This window comes from Phaseolus vulgaris, chromosome 11 (assembly GCF_051622355.1).
Source record: "Phaseolus vulgaris cultivar YP4 chromosome 11, ASM5162235v1, whole genome shotgun sequence".
NCBI classification, from domain to species: Eukaryota; Viridiplantae; Streptophyta; class Magnoliopsida; order Fabales; family Fabaceae; genus Phaseolus; species Phaseolus vulgaris.
In genome coordinates, this window is record NC_143508.1 from 14,208,885 (window position 1) to 14,234,354 (window position 25,470).

The window sequence follows — 25,470 nt, forward strand, 5'->3', positions numbered from 1 at the left end:
ACAAGTTTGTTAGAATAGGTGACTTGAAACAGGAGGGAGATGAATTGTTTTAGTAAGATTTTCGCAAATACTAGAGTTAGATTGAAAAAAAAAATCAACTAATTGATTTACCTGTCAAACTAATTATAAAAAGCATAATAGGTATATAACAAAAATATAAACTAGTTGTTTTGAGATTTCAATTGATTGATTTACACGCAAAACACTTTAAAACAAAATATATGACAGATATCAGATTAAGAGAGAGATAATGCACAAGAGAATTATACATATTTGTTGAAACAAGTGTGTTCAAGCTTTGAAGAATCCAAACCCTTTGAATGGAGTAGACATGGAGATCACATATGGTGTGTGGACTGCAGTTGCGGGTCTGAAGTATGCTGGCCTAAGAATCAACAAGGGAAATCTTGGAGTAGTAGAGGATTTCAACAAAGTCCAATACTACAAGAGTTGCTTGAAGAATCAAAATGCTCAAGTGAGGACTTGTTCGGTTGGAGGCTTAAAGCTTGATGAAAGGTTGTTGGCCCTTATTATAACTTGGATTCTTACTCCAAGGGGGAGCAATCATTATGTCCTTACAGAAGAAGACCTTGTGTATATCTACTGCATAATGAAGAAGATCAGAATCAATTGGATCCACATCATCAAGGAACACATGCAAAAGGCCATGAGGTTAAGTGATTATCACTATCCATATGCAGTATTAATCTCTAAATTTTTGTTGTATTTTGAAGTGAATCTGGAAGATGAGACATCTGAGTTGGTCAGGTCAACTCAAGAGATGAACAATGGCTCTCTTAGCAAGATGTGATTCACCAAAATAGGTGGCAAATGGCTCTGCGAAACAACCGATTGTTTTTCTGGTGCTGTGCTTATTTGCTTTGTGTTTTGGCAAACTGATTTCTATATCAAATTTTTCTCGAAGTAATTTCATTCTAGACTTAAAAGTTTGCGAAAACTCTCTTTAAACCATTCACCCCCCCCCCCCTCTAATTTAAAGCCATACATTCTAACAATATTTACTCTTAACAAATAGCTACATTCAGTCCTCAACACACAATTGAGAATTCACTAAAATAATCAAACAAGTTTACAAGAACAACCAAGAGTGTTGATCTTGAATCCTAAAAGACCACACAACACTCGTAACCACACATAGAATTCAAAAACCCTATCTGAATTTACAACACAATGCAGTAAAAAAGAATGAAGTTCGAATACACTTGAGTTTAATACAAACGAAGAACAACATAATCGATAACCCAGAAACCTACTTCACATCACAAAAATAACCAAGATTCAAATGTAATCTCCAAGAATGATTTTAAAATAGTTTGTTTTTCTCTCTCAAAAAGTGTTGTCTTGAATGATCAGAAAACATCTTTATATAGGCTAAAAAAGATTGTTAAAACAGTTTAATCATTTAATAAAATCAGTTAAATTAATTAAAAACAGTTTGAATAACATAGAAATATTCTATTAAAATTATTCAATTGATTTATGAAAATAATTGATTGTTTTCTTTAACAGATGAAATCACCAGATAAAAAACCAGTTCATTTATCGAAATAAATGGTTAATTTTACTTAACAAAAAAGACAAAAGGAAAACAAATCGTTGTTAAATCATTTAAAAAACTTTAAGTGTGTTTCAACCCATTAATACGATAAATTAATATGTTAAAATACTTACTCTAGTCAACAGACTTGAATAGAAGTAATTTCAACTCATTAATATACGAATCAAATAATTAAAATAAACACAAATTTGGAAAACAAAACATTTAAAGGAGATTTCAAATCAGGTTTACTTGGAACATAATAAGATGCAAATTTACATAAAAAAATCTACCTAACTAGACACGCACACAACAAGTCTTCAAGACAAATTTGAAAATTTATCAAAGTTAACTTGTTCAACAATTTGATGAAGACAAATCTCCAAAGTTGTGTTGTAGATTTTTACACAAGGAGATCCTGCAAAACAAAAGGATAGACCAAACAATCCACAATATACACACTACAAGAAAACATCGATTTAGCTGCGATATATTTGTGTCAGCCAATCATAGACACCATTTCTGTCAGCCAAACTCATGTAAGGCCGACGCAAAGAAGATATTGCGTGGGCTCCCCGACGCATGCAAGACGCAAGAAAAGAGAATGAAAATAATAATAATAATAATAATAATATTGTGTCGGCCAAACCAACGCATACTTTGGGTCGTGCGTTGGCCTAGTAGATGATAATGGCCAAACAAAAATATATTTAATTGATGCGTCAGCCAGGCTGACGCATATTTACTATTTAATTTTTTTTATATTTGTAAAGATTTATTTATTTTAAATTTATTTAATTAATAATATTATAATAAATATTTTAGTTTTGAATAATTTATTGTATGTATATTTAAATTATATATATATATAGATTTATTTATTTTAAATTTAATGAATTTTTAATATTGTAATAAATATTTTAGTTTTGAATAATTTATTTCGAAGTAAAATTTAAATTTGTATATAATTTATTTAATTAAATTTATATATTTTATTAAGTGTTCAATATTAAAATCATTTAAAGAAATTATCATAAAAATTTTAGAAAGAATTGAAAAATGTAGAAAAATAATATTTGAGTAAATAAAAAAATACGTATTTATAGTTTTAAATGTTATATAAAATATAAAATATGCATAAATTTAAGGATGTAAATTTGACATGAAGTAATTAATGTAAAATTTAATTGATGTATTTAAAAATAAAAAACAATTATTGTTACAAAATGTGAAAGTAAACTTAAGAAAATAAAAAAGTGAGGTTAAAATCATTTATTGGTAACTTAAATAAATTTTAATCTCATAATATCTTTGTAATGGATAAAGGAACAATTTATTTTGAACTAGACATTCCCATTGATGTCCATTGTGATACTTCTAAGGAATGATGTTGTTCTCAATGTATATAGTAAGTATTGTGCCAAATATGAGTTAAGTCTACTCCTTGTGAGTACATCTATTTGTAAACTTTTATGGGCTTCGATCTTTCACACTAGCTTTTCCAGGTTTTTAATGTGACATATCACAATATTATGTCATAAAATCTGAATATCATGTAAGTATAATCGAAGTATTTTGTAATGTAATCAGAGTATTTAGATAATATAATCAGAGATATTGTATGATTAAATGAATGCATTAATCAAACTATTATGTATATTATCAAAGATATTATATGATAAAATCAGTATAATTAAAGAAATCGAGATATTGTATCCTAAAATCAAATTATGTGAAAACATATTAATTATGCGTTAATAAGATTGATTCTCATAATATATTTGTCGAAATATGACGATAATTATATGAGAGGTTCATTAATAATATTCCCATAAACCTTGGTTTTACTTAATCATGGGCCACTTTGATCATTACATGGAAGGTTCATCAGATTTTGGATTATAAGTTCATAACCTTAGCTCATTGTCATTTTGGGTGGAGCATATGTACTATTTTTTCTTATTGGAGTTAGTAAGCTAAGAGTTGAACTAAGAAATAGATTGTAAAGGCTAAAAAGGGTATAGTAAATGCTAACACATACGATTATACTTACTTTGATAGGAAAGGAAACCTTTTTTTTTCAATATCGCACCTAAGAGTTATTTTTTAGACATTAATAAATTGATTACTTTTAGATAATAGTAGATAAAAACAACATTAAGGATAAATGGTTTTCCAAACCAAAGTTTAATTGAATTATTTATTTATTTTTGTTGTATAAATTAAATTAATCTCTTGTTGTATAAATTAAATTATTTTTTAAGGTTTTATTTAAGTTTATTAAATATTTAAAATATTAGGAAAATAGTGAATTAAATATCTATTAAATTTAATGATTTATGTATTATTGAAAGAATTCATAAAAGTATGAATTTATATGTAATATTTGTTAATTATATCTTGAGTCAAATTCATTTTATTAATATATGTAGGGGTTTGCGTTGGCCAGGCGATGCAAAATATGCTTCCTCCTATGCGACGCACATGACTGACATATACATTGTGTTATATACAAATCTGCTATGTTAACTTATTGTTTTTCTGCAAAGGTTGAAAACAGTTTTCAACTTTCACTGTTCTTGTTTTGTGGATAAAAACCAATACCTGATTTTTCAAATACAAAACTTTGAGATGCTAGCACACTCTCAAAATTTGATTTTCCTTTGGTGAGTTTATCCATAATTTTCACAAGATAAAAAACTTTGTTTTCAAGGATTTTGCAATTTTCACAAGAACCTGAGTCATACTCACAAGAATATTTTTTGTAAATAAGTTCAAGATTTTTCAAAATCATTTATGGAATTATCTAATTCTTCTTCTAAGCTTTTAACTCTAGTTTCCAACCAATTGTTCAAACCTTTTAATCTATTGTTTGTGAGAGCCAACTTATTTGTCTCTTCATGAGTCTCTTTAAAAGCCTCAAGAAGTTGATAATAGTTGTCACCTTTAGATAAAGAAGTTGAGCTTACACTACTTGATGTTGATGCCTTGAAACACAGATTAGCTTCTGCATTTTCTGAAGAACTGGAAGAGGACACTTCATTGTCATCCCAAGCTACATAGGCTTTCTTGGTCTTGCCTCTTCTTTCTCCTTTGAATTCTGTTTTCTCTTTGTTCTCATTGTTAGGACAATCTGCCTTGATGTGTCCCTGCTCACCATAGCCAAAGCATGTGTACTTGTTAACATTAAAATCATTCACTTTCTTGGAATTATACATTTTAGAAGATTGACCTTTGTTGTTCTTCTTCAAGAATTCACAGAACTTTTTTTTATAACAAACTCATTGTGGCTTCTTCACTGTCACTAGAATCTTGATATCTTTTATGGCCAGCTGTTTTCAGGGCTATTCCTTTGATGTGTTTATCCTCACTCTCTTGGACAAACAACCGATTCATTTCAAGTTCATGTTTCCTTAGCTTACCAAACAATGAGGCTGTTGTCATGGATGTTAGATCCTTTGATTCAGAAATGGTAGTAACCTTTGGCTGCCAAGACCTGTCAAGACACTTTAAAATCTTTATGTTAAGCTCCTCTTAGTCAAAGCTTTTTCCAAGACTCATTAGGTGATTCACAATGTGAGAAAAACGTTTATGCGCATCAGAAATTGTTTCCCCTTTCTGCATCCTGAATAATTCATATTCTTGAATGAGAGCATGTTTTCTTGCCCTCTTCACATTAGTGGTTCCCTCGTGTGTCATATTTCTTTTGCAGAATTGCATAGTGACACCCTAAAAAATTCATCAGAGCTTAAAACATAAGTTATTATATTTTTTGCAATCCAATCAAACTTGGCTTTCTTACTATCAGTTTCGATCCATTCAGACCAATGCTTATCAACAAACACATCATCCTTTTTTACTTGTGGAATAAAATGTTCGTTCTCTATAGCTTCTCACATTCCTTTATCTGTAGATTGAACAAAAAAAATTATTCTAACTTTCCAGAATTGATAGTTCACACCACAAAATAAAGGTGGTCTATTAATAGAAGCTTCTTCCCCAAAAGGTAACTTGTCAACCATTAAAAAACATATTTGAAAAACAGGACTTGAGAAAATTTCAAGAACCTAGCTCTTGATGTCAATTGTAAAAATTGATGGCCTAAACAAGAGGGGGGTGAATTGTTTAACAAAAGATTTTCACAATTTTTAGCTAAGAATGAAGATTTATGAAGAATTACAGAAAGAACAATCAGGGAAGCCAATAAATCAAAGTTGTTAAAACTGTTTACAGAAAAACAATCGGTTGAAATTTCGATTTAACCGGTTGTTTATAACAGCAGAGACAAAAACCACATCAAACAGTTTGTAATGAGTGAGAGAAAGAGAGAGAAGATCACACAATCAATTATACTGGTTCACTCCTTACCAGAGCTACATCCAGTCCCCAGAAAATCACTGGGTATTTCACTAAGCAATCAACAACATATTACATTCACAGAACACCACAAAGAGGTGATCTTGACCACACAAGAACACACACCCTTTTTTCCTTTACACACACAGTCAGAACAATCCTCTGACTTTACAGATTTACTGTTTTACAAGTATACAAAATGAAAAACAATTAAAAGAATAGAAGGAACATATTACACCTGGTGTACAGGAAATCACAGAGCTCCTAATTCACTTCTTGAACCAATAGCACAGCCTTAGGCAATCTTGCAAAGCTTGAATCAAATCTCTCTCAAAAATGTTTCTTGATCTCTTTTTTTTTCAAATATGGAGGGTAACCCAGTTTTATAGCTCTTGAAACTAGCTGTTTTAGGCAGTTAAACGAGAGGTAAAACAGTTTCAAATCAACTGAAAACATATTTAACAGGTTTTTGAAAAGCTGTTAAGAAATTAAAAAATCAACCAGTTGAAATGTTGTTTTAACCGGTTGAATTGGTTTTGACAATTAGTCAACCAAGTCAAAAACAATTTGAAAACCCTCCAAACAAGCTGGGTGTAAAACAATCAACTAAACCGAGAAATCAACCGATTGTTTTTCACTTAGCTTAGAAAAAACACTTTTCATTTTCAAAACCAGATTGATTCAACTGTGCTTTGGATTAAGAATGAATTTTACAAATTCTAAACTACCTAGAACTAAACACCAAACTCAACAACACAAACATCAAGCTCTCTTCAAAGATTTGGAGGCATCACAGGAGGTGATTATTGTGAAAGATGAATTGAAACCGGGGCAACCAATAATGATGAGAAGTTCTAAGTTAAAATTTTAACTTAGAAAGTTAAAAACAAAAGGGTCAAGTTTATGCGTTATCAAAGAAATTAGGACAGATGGAACTATTGAACTTGAAAGCCCATATTCTAGAAGAACTAAGGTTGTAACCAGGAAATTGTTACAACAAAAAGCATAACCACCTAAGAGAAACAAACGTTAAGCTATATGATGTTAAACAAGCATGTTTTGGGAGGCAACCCAGTATAACTTTTATTCATTTAATGTCTTTTTTTTTTAATTTTTCTTTTGAGATTAGTTGATAAAATCCATCATTTTTCATAAATTTAGAATTTTTTAGTGCAGAGAAACTTGCCAGGGCAAGTTAAGTCATTAAGAAAGAGGTGGTCTTTAGAGTAACCTCGTCCAAGCGAGACAAATCTTGCTTAAGCGAGATTTCAGTTATACAATCTTGTATGGGCAAGATACAGCTCGCCTGAGCGAATTGAACGATCCAAAATTACGTAATTAAGGGAACCCAAACCATGTATGCCTCCAAATCAGTTTGAAGCTTATGTAGCTTGGTCTGGGGATATGTACTATTATTATGGGGGGCAGGTCCAACATATGAAGAAGGCCCATCTACATTTGTAGATGAGGAATTTAATACAGAGTTGGATGAATTACTAAGAAGAGAAAATTGAGCATAAAGAGCATAACAAAAACATGGTTTTATCTTTCTAGTTTTTTTTTTCTTTTCAGTTATTTAATTTTTTTTATCTTTTTAGTTGTTTAGTTTTCTTATTTTGTTTGCTTATTTCTTTATTTTCAGTTTTAATTTAATCGTTGAGTTGTTTTGTAGTTTTATTTTTTCTTAAAAGAACTGCAATATTATATTTGAATTGTGGAAAAAAATATTAATCAGACTTTGTATTTAAATATTATAATAGTGAAATGAATTAGACACAGTTTAGAAAAGAAAATATGATTGAATCCATATTCAAATGTGGTTGAAATTGTGATACATGAAAATTTAACAGGATGATTAATTAGAATAGAGAATGACAAACAATAAGGAATTATCCTAATTAAGCTAAGTGAGTGTGTGAATCCTAAACAATTTTGAGAGTCATTGATGAATTAACAATTATGGTTGCTTAATTTTTATTTTATATTACATCATAAAAGAGCATGAAAATGATTAAGGCATTTGTGTTAATTAGGAACCTAGGGCCAAATAACCAACATTTATGTAAATTGAATTCATTTTTTTATAATCCTTTTGAGCCAAGAATTTTTGTTATTATTATTGCACCCTGAACCTTAAATGATATATTTTCCTACCCATTGACATGTTTAAGGAAGAAGAACATAGATGCAATATATAGAAAAAGGAATGGTTGGTTTTAGTTGTTTTAAAAGTTCAAATAATTCAGTTGGTTGGAAATAGGAATAATGTATTCTATTATCTTGAAAAAAAAAAGAGTTCATGTTGAAATCATGAATAAGTAAAAAGAAAAGTGTTAACTATAAAGAAAATGGTGATTGGATAGCACATATGTACTCTAATGGGATTGTAGGTATGTTCTTCTTCTTTTAAATGTGCATTTTGTTATATGAAAACCCCATATTTTTTGGAAGCCCAACCTCATTATAGCTCTATAAAAGACCTTAAGATTCATGTTTCTTATATGATTGTGATAATAAGATGAAATGAAAAGCAACTGTGATTTGGTAGGATTCAGTTAAAATAAAAGCAAACACTTTTATTATTTGGTTTAGTGAGAATATAAGAAGAAAATCCTTGATGAATTGTCATTTTTATTATTTTAGTTCAATTCTGGAAGTTGATTGTATCTATATTTTGCTATATTTGAAATTGGAAGCATCATAAGTTTTCAATTCAATATGTTGTTTAGTAAATAAAGCTATTTTGATATTTGAATTTAAATATGATTTATGTGTATTCATTTACTTTGCATGAGGACAAATAAGATTCTAGGTTGGTGGGAGTTGATAAGTGTCATATTTCAGTAATATTTCATATTAAAATACAAACATTTATGGATATTTATTGATAAAATATCTATAATTTAACCCTTAATTTATGAATTTAAACATTTTTACATATTTTGTGATTATAATATGAATAAGAATCATTTATTCCCAAATTTATGTTAATTTCAGGATTCTAGGAGAAAATGGAGATGAAAAGACCAAAGGAGAATAGATAAGATGAAAAGGGAAAGTTGGAACATTTAAAACTCGCTCAAAACTTGTCCAAATTTGCCCAAGCTAGATCACTCCAGAGTAACTCACCCAAGCGAGTTCACTCCAATGAAGTTGGGTTTTTTCTCGTCAAACTCGCCCAAGCAAGTAATAACTTGCCTAGGCGAGAAGTCACTTAGCCCAAGTCCAACTAGGTTAAATATGAGGCGTGAGGCATAACCTTAGACATCATTGTGAGAATAGAGAGAGACTGAAAAGCCTAGAGGAGGCAATTGTCAAGGAGAAACATTTTGGATCTTCTTTTCTTGCTTTCCATGCTTGTAATGGCCAACATGAATGGCTAATTCTTCTCTTTGGGATTGTGAGTAATATATTCAAAATATTATGTATTGATGTGGTATTTATCTATAAAATTTCAGTTCGTGATTGATGATTGGTATTGTCATTTTATTCTCAAAGCTTGAATTATTCATTATTTAAATCCTTAGATTTGACTGGAAAGTAGTTCTAAGCATCTTATCTAAATGATAATGCTTAACATATTTGAATGTTAGGAATAGATTTGAAATGTTATTTGCTTTAAAACATTTGTTCGTAATGATAAGAATTTTTTATAAATATGTGAGGAATCGATATTTAGGAGACTCTCTTAATAATTTTGTATGCAGGGAATCAATATGAATGATTTTTATATGTGCATCAATATAAATCAAGATTGAATATTATAATCTTTTGAGAAATGTAGAAGAGTGAGAAGGATGAACCTCAATCCCAATTTTCTCAATTGACTCGTACACATCTTTTACTTTGCTTTATTTAATTTCTTGAAAATTCACCATACAAACAACCTTTTCAACAAGCTTTTACATATTGTCATATATTTAGTGAATCTTATACTTGAGAATTTAACTGTTCATTGCGGGTTCGATATCCATCCTTAAGGACAAAACTTATTACTTCTGACACAGTACAATTGTTGTAAAAAATAGTCATCACTAATTGTGGTGGTTGAGGTGTTCGTGTTGATGACAAATATTTACCCAACACCAACATTCCCCCTTCATTTGTTCTTCCAACAACCATGGAGTCTACACATTATATCTATGAAGGACCCCCACTTCCTACACTTCATGAACAAGATATTGAACATCATTTAGGAAAATTAAATGCTACTACCTTTTCTATAAAGCCAATTATGAATTAACCTACACCGGTACAAAATTCTCTTAAACTTGAGTATGAGTCGGGCAATATAGTTGATCAAAGGCCCTAACTTCATGCATAAAGAGTAGAGTAAGTATATTTTAATCTAATTGTTATTCATTAATATGTAGACTAAGTGATATGATTTCATTTGAACCTTTGATTATTTTGGGATGAGTTGACATTGGTTTCATAGTATTCAAGATACTTTCAAGAATAGGATCAAGTTCTAAAAGGCAATTGAAAGAGTTTTTAAAACAACAAAACAAAGGTTCATACTCAAAATGCAAGATTTATGACTTGTAGTGCAAGAAATGATTATAGAATGAATGGGTTACTCTAAAACAGCAAGTAAACCCCAAGAACTACTCAAGAACAGTTTAGGAAACACAAGAACAGTGCCAAGAACATAAATTTAACGCAGCAAACAAAGGATCTACCGATTGAAATGAGCTAAGTAACAAAACCCGTGGAAAAGGAATTTGAAAACAACAAGATTATCACATGTAATTTGATACCACAATGGAACGAACCAAGAACAGCAAGGAAACAATCAAACTGCACTGATTAAAGGAGAAATAAAGTGCAGGAAATGAAAGGGAAAACAGCAAAGAACAGATTGCACCGAATGGATAGGAAACACAAGCAAGAAACACAAAAATGGAAGAAAATGGAAGATGGAAAGAGTGACTTATGTGGTTGTAGACCAAGGGAGGATCTTCACGCCACTTGGAGGGTGGTTTGCTCCAAGATGAGTGGTGGTGCTCCCACTTGAGAGTCCCAAGAGCTCACAAGATGAGACTAAAGAGAGAAGAAGAGTCAAGGCTCACAACTTTCTCTAAAATTCACTAGAATTTCATTACTTTCAATTTCAACTTGTTTTACAATGAGGCAAGGCTCTCCTTTTATAAGGAGGGAGATGATCGGCCCTCTAGGTAAGGAAGGAAGGAAAAACTCATTCTAGTTCCTTCTATGAACAAAAGGCGCGTAATTATGCCAAAAGGTGACCTTCCTAGCCATTTCTAAGTAACTAGTGACTAAAAGTACCTTTACATGCATAGTTTCTTTTGTTTCCTTTTTTAGGCACTTCCCTAAGGTTATCCTATCTTATTGACAATTTTATACAAGAGATATTACAAAGAGAGATTTCATTTGGCAATCTCTTCCCAATGATCTAGCCATGCTCCTAGTGATTCTTTGATTGGAGTGGGCTTGGGCTTCTCCATGATTTTGGTCTTCTCCATGAGTTTGGCCTTCTTGTTCTTGAATGTTGGCCTCCTTTTCATCTTGATTTGCATCATACTCTTCGGGTTGGAGAGAATTCGTCAACGAATTCTGAAAGCCTGCAGAGAAAGGAGTTAGATCACTGACATTAAATGTATGACTAGCAAGAAAAGTATCAGGCATATCTAACTCATAAGCATTATCATTAATCTTCTTTAGGACCTGAAAAGGACCATCACCCCGAGGCTTTAGTTTTGACTTTCTTTGAGAGGGAAACCTCTCCTTTCTTAAATGAAGCCAAACCCAATTTCTCGGTGCAAAGATTAATGCCTTTCTCCTTTTGTTGGCATGCTCAGCATACTTGCCAACTTTCTTCTCAATTTGTAGCTTGATGTGATTATACAAGTCTTTTATAAAAGAAGCTTTTTCTAAACCATCTTTGTATAAGACATCATCAAGTACAAGAATGGGAAGAAGATCAAGAGGTGTCAAAGGATTAAAACCATACACAACCTCAAAAGGAGAATGGGATGTGGTAGAATTTACTACGCGATTATAAGCAAACTCAATATGTGGTAGTAAATTCTCCCATGCCCTTAGGTTCCCCGAAATAAAGCATCTCAACATTTGACCCAAAGTTCTATTCACCACTTCTGTTTGACCATCAGTCTGAGGATGACAAGTAGTAGAAAAGAGAACTTTAGTACCAAGTTTGGCCCATAAGGTCCTCCAAAAGTAGGGGTGGCAAAGCGGGCCAGCCCGCCCCGCATTGACCTGCCCCGCGCTTGGCCCGCAAAAATGCGGGTTGGGTTGGCCCGCCCCGCAAAGTTATTGCGGGCTAGAATTCCCGACCCACCCCGCATAAGAGCTGGCCCGTGGGTTTGTGGGACAGCCCTCGTTCTTTTTTTTTTTAAATTAAATTTTTTTTTTACCTTTTGTTCTTAAAAAATTGTCAAATTACACTTATATATTTGTTACTATCAAACCTAATTTTTTTTTCTTCCTTTTCAAAAGTAGTCAAACATAAAAAAAAATTAAACATTAAGATAAATATCAAATATCACTATTCTTCCACTTCCAAAACATTAAAAATACCTAATTCCAAAACATTAAACATAAACATAAACATTAATTCAAAAACATTAAACATAAAAATTATTGACATTCTTCCATTTCAATAACATTGGATGCCGCCTTAGAAGAACTTTCATCCATTTTTTCATAATTATAATCTTCTTCGACATCTGCACACATTAAAACAATGACAATTTTTTTTTCTTGCGGGTTAGCGGGCCAACCCGCCCCGCCCCGCTGTTGGCCCGCGCGGGCTAATACGGGTTAGCGGGTTGAAAAGGTCAGTCTGCCTCGCTTTGCCACCTCTATCCAAAAGTGACTCAAGAACTTAGAATCTCTATCAGAAACAATGCTTCTAGGAAGCCCATGTAATCTAATAACTTCCTTAAAGAAGAGATTTGCAATATAAGTCGCATCATCTACTTTGTGGCATGGTATAAAATGAGCCATTTTAGAAAATCGATCTACCACCACTAAGATAGAGTCCATGCCCTTTGATGTCTTGGGAAGACCTAAGATAAAGTCCATGGAAATATCTACCCAAGGCATTGAAGGGATTGGAAGACGGGTATAAAGACCATGGGGTTGGAGTTTAGACTTTGCCTTCCTACATGCTATACATTTATCACAATAGGAGTGTACGAATTTATGCATGTGATTTTATGCCACCGAAATGAATTTTGCCGCTATAAGTCTCCAATTTAGCCATCGAATTAGTCACCATAATTTTTTTAATTAATTATTTCAACCCATTAGTGACTGAAAATGGTGGTTACTATCACCTTTTACTTCAGCGACCGATTTATCCACTGATTTTCCATAAAAAATTGATCACTAATTTGGTTCCTAGAATTCTGATGACCAGACTTTCTGCGACAAAATAGCGACCACAATTTCTAATATAGCGACCAGTTTATTATTCGATCTCTAAATGCTTTGCGACTAAGGTTTTCGCTCACATCTTTATTTGGTGACTATTTCGGTTGCGAATATTAGTTTTTTAGCAACCGGTTTTAGTGGTTGCCAAAAGTGATTTTTTTTGCAGTATATATATAAGCATGATAAGTGTCAGATTTCAATAATATTTCATATTAAAATACAGGCACTTATGGGTATTAATTGATAAAATAAACATAAAATAAACCCTAATTGTGATTTTAATTTGAATAAGAACAATTTATTCCCAAATTTGTGTTAATTTTAGAATTTTGGAGATGATTGGGCAGAAGGAGAATATACAAAGCTAAAAAGGGAAAGTTGGAACGCACCAGCACTCACCAAAGCTCACCCAAACTCGCCTAAGCTAGATGCCACCAGAGAATCTCGCTCAAGTGAGCTCAATCTCACCCAAGAAAGATTGCTCTAGTAATGTTGGACCTTTTTTCATGTTTCTCGCCTATGTGAGCCCAATAATGCCCAAGAAATAAGTCACTTAGCCCAAACAAAATTAGGTTAAATAGGAGGCTTGAGGCACAACCCTGGAGAGCAAGATTGAGAGGAAAACACCATTGAGTCAATTGTAATCCAATTGTGAGAATATGAGGTGTTAAAAACCTAGAGGAGGCAGCCGTTAAGGAGAAACATCCAAAATCTACTTTTCTTGCTCTCCCTGTTTGTAACAGCCATCATGTGTGGCTATTTCTACCTTTTGGGATTGGGAGTAATCTGTTCAAGCTCTTATGTATTGAGGTGATATCTAAACATAATATTTTGTTCTTGATTGATGAATTGTATTATTGTTTGTTTGTAATGCTTGGTTTACCATGATCTCAAAATTTAGCTTTGACTGGAAAGTACTGCTAAGTTTCTGACACAAACTATAATGCTTAACATATTTGAATGCTAAAAATAAATTTAAAATTTTAATTGCTATCAACGTCTGATCTTAATGATAAGAAGTTTCTATAAATATGCGAGAAATCGATATTTAGGAGACATCTTAATAATTTTATATGTGAGGAATCGATATAAATGGGTTTTATACGGACATCAATATCCATCAAAGGACATAATATTGTCATGCTAATCAAAATACAAAAGAGTGAGAAAGATGAACTCCAATCCCTATTTTTCCAATTGAAGCAACAAACTCTTTGATTTGTTTTCTTTTTAAGCATTGCAATCATAACAAATTCCAACAAACTTTATTATTTTGTTTTCTATTTAATGAATCTTTTACTTGATTATTCAATGTTCCTTGTGGGGTCGATATCCATCCTTAGGAGCAAATTATTACTTCGAACAACGCGATGCACTTGTCATAGAAATCATCAAAGCACAAGCATTCATATATGCAAGCAAAAATAGTAGTCCATAATTAATCTTGTTATTATGATCAATAATCTCCTTTTTTTTATAATTATAATCATTTTAAACCTCTATTATTTTCATGTGAACCTTGCACACAATACTACACACCTTTCCTCTCCTTTGGAACATATAAAAAGAAAAATTAGAAGTCTAGTAAAAAAGAAATTTCATTAAAAATATGACAAAGAAACATCCACTAACAAAAAAGAGAAACAAAAAAATAACAACAAACCAAGCATTACAAAACAAATGGAAAAAAGGAAATGATAATGAAATGCATGGATTGATATGTGACTCTTTTTACTTTGACTCGTTGTCTCCTATATGGTGTTTTTTTAAGACACTTCTAAATGATTAGAAACACTTCATATATTTTGTCTTAGTGCATATCATAATGTTCTCGAATCTCCACTTGCCATTTGTATGTGATATCCAGCTTGGTTAGTAATGATTTTTAAAAGGAGTGAGAGATTTTTCTTCTTGTTCAGGTTTTTATTCTTATCATTCTTTAATCTCAAGATCTAAAAGAGCATCCTTGTACATCATTGCCAATATTTTGTTTAATCAAATCCATGTGACGAATAGAAAATTTATTTGCTTTGTTTGAACTAAACATAATGGTAATGGTGAAGAATTCATCTCTGAAGTCAACCTTGGTATGCTCTAAAACCTTGGTTGCTTTCAAGATATTATCAATTATCATGCATGACTGATTTGTTTGAATGTTATTTTTGAAAACAAATATCTAAGACAATTGTGTTAGGATTGTGTAAGGATCAATTGTGTTAGGATTATGTAAGGATATCTAGGACAATTTTGGTACACCTTGACCTTGTTGAATATTTTCCAGTACCAATAGTAATACTAATGTCATCCAATTTGAAACCAACGCTCTTGGTTAAGATATCATTCTCAAATATAATTGGAACTTCTTTAACTTTGGAATGTAACACTCTATTCTTTAGTTTTGCATTTGCAAAGAATATGCTCACCAAGTTTAAGTAAAAATTCCCATTCCATCTCTACAAAAGTCCTTAGATTTTGATCCTAGAGGATCTCTTGGAATGTGAAACCTTAACCTTTGAATAACTCAATCTTAAGATATTTGTGAACAATAATTTTTCTATCTTTCACTTTTTGCAGAACAAATAAAAAAATATGTAAACCATAAATCCAACCTTCTAAATGTCCATATTACATGTGAGCTTATTCTTTACTTTATATTCCTAACCATTGTACGTTTGATCATTTTTATTTGAAAGGAAGACATGATGAAAGATAGTTTGGAGAGATGTTTTGGGAAACAAAGTATCAAACTAGTTTCCCAAAGTGTTGTAGACCTAAACATAGTAAAAAAAAGCCTTATAAAGTTATGAAAGGAACTAATGAATAAAACCCCTTAAAGATAAATCAATATAGTAGTTAGATGTTATGTTTCGTAGGAAACTATGAAAGAGTTATTACAAAGCAATTAGAAGTCATATACCATTCAAAATAATTGATTAAAGTATCAAGCTAATCAATTATATGATTTAGAAAACGTGAAGACAAATAATCAATTATATTAAAATTCAAATGATTAAATATGCAATCATATTCACATATATTATCTAGACAATTAAATGTGAATTCTTGGACATATTTTTTAAATAAAATTGTGTTAGGTATTATTATGGCATCTTGATGTGAGTTGATTTTAGATTCAGCCATTTTTAGATGTGACATTTTACTTAAGATTGACATTTTAGCAATTCATGGTGAGGACCTAAGGAAGATTCTCACTGGACACGAACTTAACCAAATGGTTAAGTAAGTTTGAAGGTTTACTTCACAAAGGCAAAGATGGAAAAACAAGATATGGTGAATATGGAATGCAATTGAGGAAATGAAATAGGAACATGGTAAGCATCAATGGTGGTCATTGCTAAACCAAATGATGATCCATACTTAATAAATGAGCCAAAACCCAAGAACACAATTCAAGGAAACAAATAAAAATTAAGAGCATAAATGGAATGGAAAAATGGAAAGGAATGGAAGAAGAAACTTAGGGAAGGGATGGTGAGGGTGATCACGCCACTTGGGGTGAGGAGGCCACCAAGATAAGTGGAAGGGCCGCCACTTGAGAGCCTCACACTCTTCAAGATAAGACCATGCAAAGAGGAAACAAGCCTCACTATAAGCTCACACAAATAGTGCAGAGTTTCTTTACTTCTCAAAATTCAACATGCAAAATACAATGAGGTAGGCCTCCTATTTATAGGAGAAGGAGCATTGGAGAACAAGCATGAAGGGTAGGATGGGAAACACTAAAAAAGGGGCAGCCTTAGGGTTTGACTAAGTCAAATTCGCACCTTAGGTTTGTCCTTCTAGGAACTAGGTCAAAATTCCTTCCTAAAGATCTAGGAACAAGCTAAAATAGCTAAAATGATAACTACACCCCCTATTATGCTAAAGGCACATTATTCTAGCCTATCTTTGCTATTTGGACCCCTAAAGATAGCCCAAATTATTTACAACATATTTGTATCTTATAAGAATACCAAAAGGAAGAATAGTTAGTGTGTTGGTTTATGCTCAGTTCCTCTGGTGAGGTCCATGTTATCCTTGGTGGGGTTATGAAATTTTCGCTGAGATGATTGTTCACCATGTGCTTTGTCTTTTGCTTCCTTGGTCATCTTCGTAGCTACTTGAGTTGTATCACATCTCAACTATATTGACATTTTAAAGTTTCATCAATCACATGTCACTACATGAAAATTTTATTAAAACAAGAAAAAAAAATACAAAAAATACGATGGGACCAAACCAAAACTCATCCAAAAAATAATTAGTCACCAAACAAATAACAAAATCTAAACTCTAAGAAATTTAAAATATTTAAAAATAAAATAAAATGAACATGGGAAGGTAAATAATTAAATCAAAGGTAATTCAATCTATTAACAAAACTAATGTTAGCAAAATCATTAGCACATTTATTACCCTATAGTAAGATAGAGAAAACTTTAAAATTTATAGGTTTGCAAGTGTTAAGAGTCTTCTACCAACAAGCTTTCAGCCTCATAGAAAAATACTAAAATTTTGAAAAGCATGACAAATTAAAGATGAGTCAGAGTAAGATGTGTTAGTAATTTTTAGCTTTAGATATTTATTACAAGGATCACAACTATCAACCGAACAATAAATACGGGACTTGGTGCCAAGATACATAGTAAATCCTCCAACAAACTTTTATATAGTGACTATGAAGATACCAAACCTCTTATATAATGCCTATATATGAAGATACCAACATTGTTGACATTAACCTTTAACCTTCTAACATATGTTCACATTTAAACTCCAAATATTTGATTATTTTAAATACAATCAATTATCTATCATTGATTATTCTAAATATAAGCAATTATTTATGTATTGATGTTTATAATCAATTATGTACTTAATTGATTCGAAAAAACAGAAGTAAACATCACTAATTATCAATCATATATGTTTAGACACTATATAACATATATAGACATCAAATTCATGCTAAAAAGGAGTTATTGAACATAACTTTCTTTATGTATGCGTAGCTCATTTCTAATTATCTATCTATTTAATTGCATAAAATTAGGGGAGACAAAGTGGGACGGGCCGGCCCGCAGCCCGCTGAAAAAAATCGGAGCGGGTTGCTTATTTCAACCCACTGGTCCGTTTAGGTCCGTCCTGCATAACCCGTAGCCCGCGCAGGCCAAGTGTGGGACGGAGTGGGTTGACCCGCATAACCCGCATAACTTTAAAATGTATAATTTTTTTTTCTACACCCCATATTTTCTTCATGTAACCACATATTTTACATTCCGAAATTTTTAATAACATCTTATTACGCATGTTTTATTATATTATGATATCATTTACCTAATGCATCTAAATAAAAAAAAATCAAAATTTTTATTTAAAAAAATTATTTTTTTTAATAAATATTTTTTATGCGGATTGACCTGCATGCCTGTGGGTCAACCCTTAAACGGAACGGGTTAGAAAAATTAACCCACAAATTTTTTGTGGGACGGGCCAAGATCTGCATTTTGTGGATCAAGTGCGGTACGGGCCTATGAATTTGCTTTAAGACATAATATTTTTTTCAAACTTGTAGTCATGATTTTGAGTTTCTTGGTAGTTGTTCAATATAAACTTTTTATTTGATGTAATGATTTAAAAATACTAGACAAACTACGATCTAATTATTTCAAGTCCTGGAATAAGAAGAGCACATTGTTTCATAGATAATTCCTTCTTTTTTTACTCATTTTTTTTATTTCAAGTCTTACTTTTGCTTTGTTCTTAATAATGAGTCCAAATTCATCCAACTTATTCAACTTGTTGTACACTAATTATAAGAACGTATTTCGTATCTTATTTCTTTTCAATTCATTTAACTCATCTTGCATAACAAAAATCAATCATCATAAAAAAAAAAGTTTTTCAACTACTTTAGCTCTCTTTCAAACACAAAAGTTACATTTATTCAAAATATATTCGAATTACCTCTAATAGTAACTTCCGTATGTATGTATTCAATAATATTATATATAGAGAGGTTTGTTGTAGAAGTTCTCCACTCTTTGAAAACCACTCTTAGATTGTGAAGTTATATTAATATTGTATTTTCCGCAACATTGATGTGTTTTTTTTTATCGTATCTCTCGTGTATATCACCAACACCATCATAATCTTAAATTTTTTTTTACCCACAAGATTTTGTCTAATGGTTTGAATTTTCATAATAAAACACGTATATATTTTTCAGAAGTTAAAGTTCTCTTAAACAATATATATATATATATATATATATATATATGCGTAGACTACGTATATCTTAAAATTGTAGTTTCATCAGCTTCAAATCAAATTTTCGAAAATTACCCTTTCTATGTGTTATTATTTCAATTATTTTTTAATGTATGAAGCATCCAATAAATTTTGAGTTAATTAGGATGACAAATAATTGACCTAAAAGCATACAATACTTAGAAATGACGAGTGATATAGAAGACTATACTACCCATTTTTCTAGCCATAACCATGTATGAAAAATAATTTTTATCTGTATATTCACTATATACTTACATATATATATATATATATATATATATATATATATATATATATATATATATATATATATATATATATATATATGCATATATTCATAAATCAATAAACATATTATAAAAAAACTGAAATTTGTTTTAAATCATTCAACATAAAATCATAACCAAACATTTGAAAGACAAAGGAGGCAAGTCACTTTATTAGTCTAACATCACTAAATAAAAATTTATTTAAGAAAAATATATATTTAATTATTACATAGATTTATTTAAAAGTTATTATAGAAATTAATAATAATTAGTTTATAAATATGAATTTGAACTAATCATTAAACTAGTCTCCAAAACTAACTATAAAAACCTTATAAATTGATTTATATTTTAATTTAGTATCTAATTATCATAATTCACTAATAATTTAATATTAAAAATCATTTAATTATCTTAATATAAATATATATTTATATATATATATATATATATATATATATATATATTTTATTAGTAAATAAAATTTCAATATAAAAAAAATATTTCAACCCTTAAAAAAACCATAACATTTCCTCTAGCTAAAACACAGACGGTCCATACCAAAACAAATCTGTTCCGGTATGTAATGACAAAAACGCTTAACAGATGAATAGTAGGCTTCTTCTTCCTGCACCCCCATATTTTTCTCCCTGCACCCCACAATTTTAAATATTCCAACATTAACCTTGACTTATAATTTCAAAAGGGGCTAGCGTATATCAGGATCCGGTAATATATTCCGGATTCATGAATCCAGAATTGATTAAATTATGTTTTCTGGATGAGGGGTGTTCCGGAAGGTAAAATGTCATAAATTGTTGTTTTTCAGAGTGCTAAATCCGGAAGCCTAAATTGCATTACGAATTGGTGGATCCGAAATTGTTTTTTTGTGTTATGGATTCTTGAATCCAGAATGCATCACTTGCATTATGGATTTATGAATCCGGAATTGCTTTTTTGTGTTATGGATTCCTGAATCTGGAATGGTCTTTTTGAATTATGGATGGTTGGATCCAGAATAATGTTTTTGACTTATGGATTCATGGATCCGAAATGCAATGATTTTGTTTCGTTATTTTTTATTTGTATAAGCATGGACAATATTGATGAATTTGAACAATAATTATATGATGAAGTTGATCTGTGGGATGATGATGATATTGAGAAGTCATTATTCATGTTCTTCATGTTTTTCATCTTCATTAACATGTCTTCTTCTAACATAGACTGTGGGACGTAGACGATCACCTTGTGAACCTCCTCCCCTAGTCTTCACCATTACTGTTCAATTACACCATTCAAGTTAAATCAAATTACAAACTAATGAATAAGATGTTGAACCAATACAAACAAAAAATAACAAATATAAAATTCTATTGAAACCAAAAGAGAGAAAAAAAAAACATTGTATCATTTCTACTAAACAAATATAAATAAACTATAGAACAAAAAAAAAATATTAAAAGAAGAAAAAAAAAGATCATTGCAAATCATCTTTGAAGATAGAAAAAATCTTTTGATGAAGTTTTATATGTTGAAGAAAGGATGACCATAAAATCACAAATCCGGATCCACAAATTTGGAAGCTTCCCGGATCCATAAATTCGGAACCTTCCCGGATCCACAAATTTGAAATCTTCCTGGAACCACAAATTCAGAATTTTACCTGAAGCAAAAATTCGAGATTTTACCATATTTTGTGATCCAAAATTCTATCGGATTCTATAATCTGGAATGGAAGAAAACACTTATGGAAACAAAAATCCATAAAAAAAAAACGGATGTGCAGATCCGAAAGCAAAGAAATTTACTTACCTTTGTCAAGAACACTCTAAATCACCAACAAAAAATGTGAGATTGAAGGAGAAGGATTTGGAGGTGTCACACTGTTGCTAGAACATGAAAGCGTGCTGTTGTTGGAACATGAAAGACACGGCTGCGCAAGAGAGCATCCTTGTCTGCACCTCTTTAGGATTTTTTTAGGATAAGGATATTTCTGGAATTTTAAAAACTAATAAGGGCGATTTAGTCTTTTCATAAGAGTGTGGGGTGCATGAAGAAATATGTGGGGGTGCAGGAAGAAACTGCCTAAATAGTACTGCATAAACCATCTCCACCAAGCCCCTTACACTGCCTATGAAAGCCAATACTACCATCCTTTTACTTCCTGCACCTCAATATGTTCTCGCACTCCCGTACAAAACATGAAAAATATTTGTTTATCCTTCTTGTGTCACTTCCATATTTTGGATTACATAATCCAAAATGGTATTTTGGATTATATAATTTGGAAGTCTAGATTTGATAGTAGCTTCTGGATTATGTAATTCAGATACGCATTTGAAAAAACGCTTCTGGATTACATAATCCAGAAACTAGAAAAGACTTTCGGATTATGTAATCCTATTATGCCCTTGTCTTCTTCACTTTTGAAATATTGAATGGTGAATGTGCTACAGATGAACATATCTGGAAGGCAATGTGCTACGGATGAAAATATTCGGAATGCATGGAATGCGTAACAAATGAAAATATTTGGAAGGCATGGAATATGCTACATATGAAAATATCCAAAATGCATGGAGTGTGCTACGGATAAAAATATCCAGTAGGCATGGAATGTGCTACGGATGAAAATATCTGCATGGAATGTGCTACGGGTGAAAATATCCATAGCTCAAACCATCAATTTTGGATAAATATATCCGGTATCTAAAGTTGAATTTTGAATAAATATATCCGGTAGGCACAAATGAGTTCTGGATGAATATATCCGTAGGCATACATGAATTCCGAATAAATAGATTCGCAACACTTACCTTGTCTTCTCCGATGATGCTTCCTTCTTCAAATTTCGCTTCTGGGTTTCGCTGCCTCAGAGGTTCTGCTCTGCCTACATCGGTGGTGCTCCTACGTCGGTGCTTCCTGCGACGGTGACTGTAACGGACGAAGATGAGTATTGCATCGTAAGATTTACTAAAAAAACGAAGAAGAAAAAAATGTTGGATGCATGTATTGGGTACAAATCTCTCACTAACCTAATGTTAATTTCATTTTTCATATTTTACAATTGAGTACGTGGGAGAATCACCCTTAAAACAAAGAGAAAAAAGGTTGTGCCCAAACTCTTTTTTTTTTATATATATATTAAAACTTGTTTTAATCATTATTCTTCTTGTTTAAGAACATGACTTAAGTATCTATGCTATTAAAATTAGCATATTATTAATAGCTATTAATAAAGAAAGTTTTTTTAATAATTATTTTGTAATAATTTTTAATGCATACATTTCGTTAGTAATTAAACTTTTATCAATATATTTTATTTTATTATTTTAATTTTTATATTTTATGAATGTTTTTTTTTAAATTCAATTAATTATTTACTTAAAAAATGTTTATAATAAAATTATTGAAATTATTTATTTTATAACTATTTTTTGAAACATATTTTTTTTAAAATTTAATAAAAAATATTTTAATAACTACAATAAAAAAATTATTTATTTTTTGTTATCACAATAATTGAGGCTATTAAAATTTTGGATTAAGTGAAAAAACAAAAGTCTTGATATCCGCATTGCATTAAACAGATGGGATAATTTAATGACCACATGACAAATGGTATCATTAATTAATGTAAATTCAGAGGAAATAAAAAAAATAAAAAATGGGAGATATATAGAGATACTCTTTGTTTTACTATTTATTTTAAAGAAGGGATAATGTTGCGGACTCCATATATAAAATGAATTAGGGAAAAGAAAAATGAAACATTAATTCTATTTTTATTTTTTAAAAGTTAAACATTTTTAGTTACATAAAAATAATATGCAACTTTATGTAAAAAACAATATGCTAAAAAATTAATTTTCTGGAATTAAATTCAATTTTATTAATTATTTATATATCTTCACATTCAATCTGATTGTATAGTAGAAATTGTGATATTTATATATTGTAAATTATTTTTATAGAATATAAGATCTCCTTATACTTAAAACAAAAATCTCATACATAAGACTAAGACTAGAAAATTAACAATGATCCGATAGCAAAGTAGTATAATAGAATGGGATAAATTACTACTAAGTGTATTTAAATCTAATTTATTTCTGAAAATCCGTTTTTAAGGTTAGCATAATCCTATTTATATACAATAAATTAATTTTATATCTAGTGAACATGTTATTTCTAACAATGATATGATAATATATATATATATATATATATATATATTAATTACACTTTCACTCATCAAAACAAATAGGAAACAAAATCTTTAATCTTTCCTCGTTCAAAGAAAACTTAAGGTTGAGGTTGTTTCATACACAACAATTATTTTTATTAACAAAAAGACATGTTCTCATAAATTTGTATGCATGTAACTTGACGTAACTTACTCTGAAACATAGCCCAATGTGTTTCCTAAAACCACTACTTTACTTCCTCTGGTTTTCGCAAAACCTGTGGTCCTATTTGTTTGCAACTTCACTATTCTCTTGTCTATATAAGGACCACCTTCATTTCATGCCCTCACTCATTCAGTCATTCATAAATTAAACTTTGTTTTCTTCTGTCATCAAATATAGTGTAAGAAGATTTACAAGATCATCAATCATGAGTTCAACAATTAGAGCATGGAGTGTGGCAACTAGTGTTGGAGTTGTGGAGGCCTTGAAAGACCAAGGCATCTGCAGGTGGAACCATGCTTTGCGATCTGCTCAACAGCGTCTCAAAATTCATGTTAGTTCTGTCTCTCAAGCAGAAAAGCTTTCTTCCTCCTCTTCTTCTGCTATGATCTCCACAACACCACAACACGAGAAGCCAAAACAGTCAGAGGAGTCAATGAGAACCGTCATGTACTTAAGCTGTTGGGGTCCCAACAACTAGATAATATGAGACCAATATAAGAAAAACATTATTTTTCTTTCAGTTCTTGGAATCAAGCAAGCTTAGTCTCAAAGGGCGATGAGGGTTGAGATTTCTGGGATCATATTGTAAATTACAGAAACATTTGCTTTCTGATGTGACAATCAGTATGTAAATTATGATAAATCATAGTGTTCTTGGTTGAGGATTGCCAAATTTTATGTGTTCTTTAGTTTTCCCCTTTTCCATGTGCCTAATTCTTTCTATGAGGTCAAAAATCAGTTTGCATTGAAATTTGTAAACTAAAACTTATTTGATTTCAACAGGGAAAGAAATGAGGAGATGGGGGGTAACACATATTTCCTTTGTTTTTAATCAATTTAAATAATAAAGGGCTCCTACCAAATAACATAGTTGAAGTGTATGCATGGCCATATAAAATACATCATGAGAGCATTGCTAAATGCCACTGAATTCTCTTCATACACTTCAATATCTGAGTTGATTCTCATAGAAGAACAATATAATATAGTTGAGTTATTGGGTCTGTATTGATACTGGAATATCACAACTCAATTGTTAAAAATGGTGAGTATCATGTAATAGATCCACTGAAGTCCCTTCTGCTCTTCAAGGGTATTCAATTATAGTTATTAGTAAACAGTAAATGCAAAGAAGATTAGCATTCAATTGGTGATAGAC

The 25,470-nt window shown here is 30.9% G+C and overlaps 1 protein-coding gene across 1 annotated transcript; it reads left to right on the forward strand.

Moving 5' to 3' along the window:
- Positions 1-24,422: 24,422 nt before the first annotated feature.
- LOC137831056 (uncharacterized) lies at positions 24,423-24,984 on the forward strand. The gene has a single exon (XM_068638574.2). The coding sequence runs from the start codon at positions 24,517-24,519 to the stop codon at positions 24,787-24,789; it is 273 nt and encodes a 90-aa protein (XP_068494675.1). The 5' UTR covers positions 24,423-24,516; the 3' UTR covers positions 24,790-24,984.
- Positions 24,985-25,470: the final 486 nt, after the last annotated feature.

Coding starts and splice junctions, on each gene's coding strand:
- LOC137831056 (XM_068638574.2), top strand. CDS start 24,517: ATGAGTTCAACAATTAGAGCATGGAGTGTGGCAACTAGTGTTGGAGTT.